General features: G+C 35.0%; 1 protein-coding gene across 1 annotated transcript; it reads left to right on the forward strand.

The window, feature by feature from the left end:
* The first annotated feature begins 1,047 nt into the window (after positions 1-1,047).
* LOC11428604 (homeobox-leucine zipper protein ATHB-15) lies at positions 1,048-8,209 on the forward strand. Its single transcript, XM_003626957.4, has 18 exons — positions 1,048-1,250; positions 1,946-2,105; positions 2,587-2,678; positions 2,792-2,882; positions 3,105-3,200; positions 3,284-3,397; positions 3,492-3,575; positions 3,727-3,882; positions 3,970-4,044; positions 4,219-4,325; positions 4,407-4,599; positions 5,084-5,269; positions 5,354-5,431; positions 5,894-6,028; positions 6,120-6,445; positions 7,094-7,199; positions 7,589-7,738; positions 7,895-8,209. The coding sequence occupies exons 1-18, from the start codon at positions 1,048-1,050 to the stop codon at positions 8,039-8,041; spliced, it is 2,499 nt and encodes an 832-aa protein (XP_003627005.1). The 3' UTR covers positions 8,042-8,209.
* Positions 8,210-9,153: the final 944 nt, after the last annotated feature.

Below are 9,153 nucleotides of genomic sequence, written 5' to 3' on the forward strand. Positions count from 1 at the left end.
ACTATTAACCCTTAAAAATATCAAAACAATGAATACTTTCACTTCACTCACATTCAACTAAAATTAATTTACTCAAATTAACTTACTTGCTACCAAACACCTAAACACAACTAATAAAAGTTTGAATTCAATAGGTAAAAAGTTGACCAGTATATTAGATTATGGATTCAACTCCCGTTGTTAATGTATTTTTTGTGTGGATGATCTCTATAGATCTTTGTAAGTATTTTGTGTTTCGAGGCCTACTTTTGCCCTCTGAGCCCAAAACCTAAACACAAATCACTTCAAATCTTAAGGTTTTAGGTTCGAACCCCACTAGTGTCTTTGAAAAGTTCGAAGACTTCCATGTCTTAAAAGTCCAAAGTTTATATCCAATCATGGGAATATAACATCGTTAAGTTTCTTAATGGAAATCTTCACTCATTATAATCTTATTCAACATATATAAGATAAATCTAAACAATTGCGTGTGAGTCAAGATCTTATCCATTTATTAATTTTTCTATTTCTTTTATTTGAAGAAATAAAAACACAAAAAATTTGAAAATAGTGAGAATCACTTAATAATTGGATTCACTACTTTTTTGTTATATTTATCTTTCATCAAATAATATTATCAATTTATTTTTAGCAAATAGGAAAGATCTTAACTCATTACGTTGAAGATATATTTAGTTGGCATTAAAGAAAGCAATTATAATAGGTAGACAAAACGACAAAGATGAGAATATAATCTAAATCCAGGCAAGTAAATAATAAATATGGGAAACCGCGCCGCTAGATAAGGCTATTTTGGTCCAACCAATATCTTCTCTTTTTCTTCTACTTTTCTCTGTTCCGCACTTTCATTTCATTTTCTTTCTTAAAATATTTCTCAACTTCACCTACACACAACAGTAACTTAGGGTTTCTTCAATGAAGATCGATCCAACGACACCGTTTCTCAGATTCAAAAAACTCTAACTCATCACCCTCAAACAATTAACTAGATTTGGATTTGTGCTGTGTTTGGATTTGATTAGAAGAAAATAAGCTGCTAAAGCTACTATGGCCTGCAAGGATGGTAATAAGCACTTAATGGATAATGGAAAGTATGTACGTTATACACCTGAGCAGGTTGAAGCTCTTGAAAGGCTTTATCATGAATGTCCTAAACCAAGTTCAATTCGAAGACAACAACTTATTAGAGAATGTCCTATTCTTTCTAATATTGAACCAAGACAAATCAAAGTTTGGTTTCAGAATAGAAGGTAATAAACTTCATTCTTGTTGTTTAATGCAACCTTTTTAGTTTATGTTTGATTCTGGAGAAGCTAGAATTGATTTTGACATGTTTGGTTGGTCTCGAGTATAATTGATTTAATTTTAACTTCAAGTTAGGATTTGTAGTTTCTAGAGTCGAAACGTAATTTTTACATTGAAATTTATTGTTTAACTTACTTTTAGATAGAGATATCCAAATATTAATAACTTTACCATTCAACAAATCAATTTTAAAAAATTGATTTATTTAAATTGATTTTTGGTTCGGGCTGGCAAAATTTGATTTTGAGTGAATTGATTTTGTAAAATTGATTGTGGCTAAAAGTGAACTGAATCTGAAGTGATTTGAACAATAAATTTGAGTGTAAAAATTAATTCTAAAATAAAAAGCTCAATTTTCTAGCTTCAAGTTAGAACCAATTTTGGTGGCCGAATCAATTCTACATTTTACACCTCTGGAATCAATTTTGGCTTGTTTAAAAGTGGAACCAAACATACATTTACGATAATTTAATAATATAAATAAATTTATAAAAATGGTATTATTTTTTTTCCTTTGGTTGTGTGTTTTAACTGCATTATTTTGTTTGAGAATTGTTAGTTTTTTTATTATGTTTTTGGTTGTCATTAATTTGTTTTGGTGTTATGTTGAGGTTATGTTTTGTTTTTGTTGTGAATTTAGGTGTAGAGAGAAGCAGAGAAAAGAGTCTTTCAGGTTGCAAGGTGTGAATAGGAAGTTGACAGCCATGAATAAGCTGCTGATGGAGGAAAATGATAGGTTGCAGAAGCAGGTGTCTCACCTGGTGTATGAGAATGGCTATTTTCGTCAAAACACCCAAAATGTAAGTTTATGTTGTTGTTGTTGAGATTCTTGATAGTCTGTTTAGTTTTTTCAATTAGGGAGGAACTTTTCCTATGTAGAACTGACATGGACATGACGCTGACACGTCGATATCAGTAATAATATGAGAAAATTTCATAATTGAATGTAATCACATGTCCGTGTCGTGTTGGACACTAACATGCGTCGGACACAGGACACACTTTCAATTAGAAGTGTCGGTGCCGGAGAGAACTTTTCCCTCCCCTAAAGCACTTGGGAAGTACACATTTGGAAAAATACAGTTTTAATATTGTCTGGACGTGTGTTTTCGAACAAAAACACAGTTTTTCCCATTTGGATGTGTATTTTTGGATTCTTTGACTGTTTTTTAGAAATGTGAGCCTAATGACACTATTGTGAATGAAAGTGATATTTGTGAAATTTAAATCTTTGTCTTGTGCTTAATTGTTCTTCTACCCTTACTTTCTTTGCATACTCAGGCAACCAAAGACACGAGTTGTGATTCAGTGGTGACTAGTGGTCAGCACAATATGACTAGTCAACATCCCCCAAGGGATGCAAGTCCTGCAGGGTGAGTGCGATTGATGGATACTTGGTCCCTTTCTGACATTGGTTTGTGATAACTTGTTTGTGTACATATGGCTAATGGAATCCTGGTTTCTCTTTTTCTTTTACTTTTTTCAGGCTTTTGTCCATTGCAGAAGAAACTTTAGCAGAATTTCTTTCAAAGGCTACTGGAACCGCTGTTGAGTGGGTCCAAATGCCTGGAATGAAGGTATCTCAAGAATTATTTCATTGGTTGACCCATTAGTTATTAGTTACATTATTTAATAAAACAAACTGGTAAAAAAACTGTAAATCGTCATCTTGGGATAACTTATCATCCAATGTTCCAATAATCTTCTTTAATTTTGATAATCTTCATTAGCATTTATGTTTGAGTAATTTAATTTTTTTAAAAATACGTTCCTGTTGTTAATTTTGCTGATGTGGACAGCCTGGTCCGGATTCCATTGGAATCGTCGCTATTTCTCATGGTTGCACTGGTGTCGCAGCAAGAGCTTGTGGTCTAGTGGGACTAGAACCCACTAGGGTAAGTGGTCCAGATTTGCAATCTCTATTATTGAATATCTTACTTGAGTTTATGAATCATGTGGTCAAACATACACTTTCCAGGTTGCGGAAATCCTAAAAGATCGTCCTTTGTGGTTTCGTGATTGCCGAGCTGTTGATATTGTCAATGTGCTGCCCACTGCTAACGGTGGAACTATTGAGCTGCTTTATATGCAGGTAAAAAACATTTTATAATGCATGGATGAAGATTCTAGATATTGATGATTGACACTCAATAACTTGTGTGCTTATTGTTGCTTTTGATGACCAGCTTTATGCACCAACCACATTGGCACCTGCTCGTGATTTCTGGTTGTTACGCTACACTTCTGTTGTAGAAGATGGCAGCCTAGTGGCAAGTGGCTCTAAAATTCTTAGCCTAAATTTGTAATTGATTAGATATTGTAGTTAATAATTGACATTCCTTGTGCAATGACCCAGTCCTACTGTTATATTTTGTAGTCCTACAACACATATGTCTAAATCATTGTTTATGTGTGCCTTAGATCTGTGAGAGGTCTCTTAAAAATACTCAAAATGGTCCAAGCATGCCTCCTGTGCCGCATTTTGTTAGAGCAGACATGCTGCCTAGTGGGTACCTGATAAGACCTTGTGAAGGAGGTGGTTCCATCATCCACATTGTTGATCATATGGACTTGGAGGTACATTTATTCAACTTGGTTCTAATAATAATAATAATAATATTTTTTAACTTGACATTAACTTGAGCATCTTGCTACTATTGATAGCCATGGAGCGTTCCAGAAGTACTGCGTCCACTATATGAATCACCAATGGTGCTGGCTCAGAAGACTACTATGGCGGTATGGTTGTTGTATTTCTTTTACTGATGGTACACCGGCATATATGCGTTTGTTCTGCTGTTCCTTTTTAAGTCCAGATTAGAAAAGATGTTGTCAACTTAATAGTAACAATAATATTGACTAGTGTGGTTGAAAGGACTATGACATAATTAATTCTTTCTCTTTTTCATACAGGCTTTACGTCATCTAAGGCAGATTTCGCATGAAGTTTCTCAGCCCAATGTCACTGGGTGGGGAAGACGACCAGCAGCTCTGCGGGCACTTAGCCAGAGATTGAGCCGGTTAGTATCTTTTGCCAAGGGGGTATGATTTTTGTTCTTACACTTCACAAATAAATGTGGAATCTGACATCTTCTTTGCAGGGGTTTCAATGAGGCACTCAATGGATTTACTGATGAAGGGTGGACAATGATGGGCAATGACGGTGTTGATGATGTCACTATTCTAGTAAATTCATCACCTGACAAGTTAATGGGTCTGAATCTTTCCTTTGGCAATGGATTTCCTTCTGTCAGTAATGCTGTGTTATGTGCCAAGGCATCAATGCTATTACAGGTCAGGATGCTTAGCAATTTCGATGAATTTCTTTATAATGATAAATTACAATATGTTTCTTAAAACTTTTTTTCGACAATTACTCATGTCAATCAAGCTCATGACTATTACTATGTTAAACATCCATTGCATAACGTGTACTGTCTGGCCTTTTCTTTGCGTAGTAGTTAAGCACGTGTTCTATTAAGTAATCATATAATTTAAATGATTGTTAATAGAGACTTCCAAATGCCTAGGCAAAACATGGCTCAGAGGGGTACTTATAGGGACTTGTTTGATCGCCCATTTTCTAATCAATTGGTAGTAAACATGCCTATTTGTTGTATCCATATTATTTCTGTCCTTTGCCTGTCCTGCTGTACCCCTATGAAAAGTATGGGCCAGAGGAATTGTTAAGTTACACAAAATTGTATGAGTTGCATTGCACATATCCAGTGGTTCATGTTAAGTTCTATATTGACACATTTCATTTCTTTTTGTCCAGAATGTGCCTCCAGCCATTCTCCTAAGGTTCCTGCGTGAACATAGATCAGAATGGGCGGACCATAATATGGATGCTTACACAGCTGCTGCCATTAAAGTTGGCCCTTGCAGCTTAACAGGATCTCGCGTAGGAAATTACGGGGGTCAAGTGATTCTCCCGCTAGCACACACTATTGAGCATGAGGAGGTGATATATTGGTGCTAATTATGCATTATAACTACTATTAATTTTATCATTCCGTATGACTAACTTTTGGCTTAATTATGCTAGTTTTTGGAAGTTATTAAGTTGGACGGAGTTGCCCATTCTCCTGAAGAAATGATGGCCAGAGAATTGTTTCTGTTGCAAGTAATTATTTTTCTTCCTCATATTGTTTGCTCCATGCTTAACCTTCTTTTACCTGGTTTCCTTGTCGTTTTGATTTGTACTCCTAACACTTTCATAGTTACATCACATTTTCTAGAGATCTTAAGGTTCATATTTATTCACCCTGTAATTGTGCTGTCTATATGTTTTGAACTAATTAAGGACTTAAATTATTGTACATTATTATAATACTTGAAAATTAGGAATGAATAAGAGAATTTAGGTGTGGTCTCCTCGTCCTGTTTATGTGATGCTATTTCTTCTCTTTACCTGTGTCTGAAAACAACATCGCCAATGTCAATATAGCTAGCTAGTTTTACTCGGTATCTTTTGAACTCCCGCTTCCATTAGAATGGGGAAGCATTCTGTTTTAATGTGATGATTCCTAAGACATATTTGGTTGTGATATTCTTACATATAACTCACTCTATGTTGTTTTGGTAGCTCTGCAGTGGAATGGATGAGAATGCTATTGGCACCTGTGCAGAACTTATATTTGCTCCAATTGATGCTTCATTTGCTGATGATGCCCCACTTCTACCCTCTGGGTTTCGTATCATCCCTCTTGAATCTGGAAAAGTTAGTTTCATATATTGCCAAACTAGTTTATTTGTTTGTATTCACCTTTCCTCTAGAATTTTCTTAATTATAGCAATGATATATTTTATAGGAATCGTCCAGTCCTAATCGCACTCTTGATCTTGCATCTGCCCTTGACATTGGCCCTACTGGAAACCGAGCATCAAGTGATAATGCTGGAAATTCTGGCTGTGTGAGATCTGTGATGACAATAGCATTTGAATTTGCATATGAAAGTCATATGCAAGAGAATGTAGCATGCATGGCACGCCAATATGTTCGCAGTATTATATCATCAGTCCAAAGGGTAGCGTTAGCACTTTCTCCTTCTAATCTGAGTTCACATGCTGGGCTGAGGTCACCGCTAGGTACCCCTGAAGCACAAACCCTTGCTCATTGGATCTGCAACAGTTATAGGTACGTGTCTTGCCGAGGCTGGTTAAATATACTTAATTATGATACAAGTGGGCTTGTCCTGAATAACCTTATTATATACGGAAACCTTTACTTTTCAAGATTTAACAAGGATGAGATGACAACTAAACTTAATATACTATCTCATTCACGAAAGACACTGCAGCTCTGTCAATGATAGGTTTGGTGAGTTGTATACATAGAGTGGGATATTCTTTTTTCCATACTGTCCTTATCCTCTGACCTTCCAACCTTTTGAATAATTGAAAATTCCAAAATAGTTTTGCTAGCGGCGAAGCTGAGTTCTGTAAATAGATGCATATCATAACCCCAAGTTCTGGTGTAGTTTTGCAGTTGAAAATTTCCAACTAGTTGACGGTCTTGCAAATCTCTTATTTTTTAACTTCTTATCAAATACTTTTTGACAAAGATTGAATGAAATGCTTCCATTTAGTATTCAATATCTTAGCATGCACTACATTAATGGTTGCTTTTCATAAATTCTGTGTTTTGCTAGTGGGCTTGTTCCTTCTTACTTGTAAATTTTATTGCTGAACAACTGTAAAAAAGTATTGTATTTAATGCTCATTTAATAGGCAGAAACTGGTACATTGATCACAGTGCTGTTTTTTGATTATCTTTGTTTTGCAGATGCTACTTAGGCGTGGAGCTACTTAAATCTAATACTGAAGGAAAAGAATCTGTACTCAAGTCCTTGTGGCACCACTCTGATGCTGTATTATGCTGCACTCTAAAGGTATGCTTCAAATTGATTTCTATTTCATAGGACGTGCATTTTATCTCATGTATCTCCTGTCTGCAGTGCAATTTATTTGTCTAATGCAAAAATATATTAAAAAATTAGTTGAACTATAAAATTGGGGATGTCAAAATGAGCTATAAAGCCTGAAAAGGCTGAATTTGAATATTATTTTCTCTGAAGTTTACTTAGGTTTTATTGTATTTTGCCTCAAGCCTTCAACTATAGATCCTTAGGATCTTTACCTGTCAGTTTTGAAAACCTTATTATTCTTGTTCAAACCATACGAGTTGAAATATCAATGAAATACTCTAGTTGTTTATGTTAAAAAAAGAAATTCAACTAGAACTATTATTATAATCTTCTACCTTCTTTGAATTAAGCAGGCAATGCCAGTGTTCACTTTCTCAAACCAGGCAGGGCTTGACATGCTGGAGACTACGCTTGTTGCATTACAAGATATAAGTCTGGAGAAAATATTTGATGATAATGGTCGAAAAACTCTCTTTTCGGAGTTCCCCCAGATTATTCAACAGGTCTACAATTTTTTATTTATTAAAATGCACCGTTTTTTTTTTTATTTTTTATTTTAAATCTAGTTTCCTTCTGAATTGGCGGTATGCTTTCAGTAGACCATCATTTTCAGGCTTTATAATGCTCTTTATTAATTTCGCCTCGTTCTCTTATGATAGGGTTTTGCATGTCTGCAAGGTGGTATTTGTCTCTCAAGCATGGGACGACCTGTCTCATACGAGAGAGCTGTTGCTTGGAAGGTGCTGAATGATGAACAGAATGCTCATTGTATTTGCTTTATGTTTGTGAACTGGTCTTTTGTTTGACATTATGTTCGGAGTTATAGGTATCAGTGTGTTAAGATGAAGACTTACTCCAAGACATTTATGCTGTATTGTTTTTGTTTTTGCTTTTGTACTTTCCCTGAATTTGCTCTGAAGACTTGGATTTGCATATGCTATGACTATTTGTGTTAGCCTATGTTGCTTTTATTCCTTCTTTATTCTCCAGCTAATATTTTGTGCTGGAAATAATTTGCACATCGGGTGTGTGATAAATTTTTATCGATGCTTTGACACAAATTTTTGGGGATTAAAATTGGCTTATCATCGTTACATCCCAATTCACTATGTATGCAAATATGTCACGACTCGTGGTGACCTCGAGATGATTTCTTTCTATACTCTTTGGCTGAGATGATTTCTTTCTATACACTTCGGCTACGTGCAATTTACCATTATAGAAAGTACATGTTTCATGTTTAACTTAACTTTGAAATCATGAACGTGATTGCGCCAAGATCTAATAAATGGGATTTCCCACGTCTTTCTTAAGGTATATACACAATTTCTGTCATGGTTAAAGATGATATGGCCTCATTGCTCAACAACTATAATCTCAGCATCACTTAGGGTGAAAAAAATCAGCGTAAATAGGAACAAAATCAGCCTTTGAGGTACCTATTCCTATTCCACTGATTTTTTTTTTTGTCTGCTCAATATTGGATAGTGATGTCTAAATAGGAAGTAACGAGTGCTCAAGTAATGATTCCACTGCTTTTTTAAAATGTGGGAATATATGGCTTGTATTGTTTCCTTCTAATCTTTAGGACAACTTGTAATTAAAGCACATTATCAATAAATTGTTTAGCTTATCAAAATATTATTATGTGCTTGTGGATAGATGCTTGTCTTCGTCATATGAACAAATCGATAACGGCTTAATCATCATTCACATATTCATTGCAACTACCTTCAACAACTTTCCTTCCTCTTTTTTCATGATTCATTAAGCTCCTCGTGAACTGAAAGTACAAGTATGTGGAGGAAAGCTCTATACTTAGCAAGTTCATTCCCTTCTTTTGCGTGTAAATAACTTCACCACAAAAGAAGAAAGTGGAGGATGGGTTTTAGCCACTTCTATTCTAAAAAAAGAAAGA

Source organism: Medicago truncatula, chromosome 8 (assembly GCF_003473485.1).
Source record: "Medicago truncatula cultivar Jemalong A17 chromosome 8, MtrunA17r5.0-ANR, whole genome shotgun sequence".
Classification (NCBI taxonomy): Eukaryota; Viridiplantae; Streptophyta; class Magnoliopsida; order Fabales; family Fabaceae; genus Medicago; species Medicago truncatula.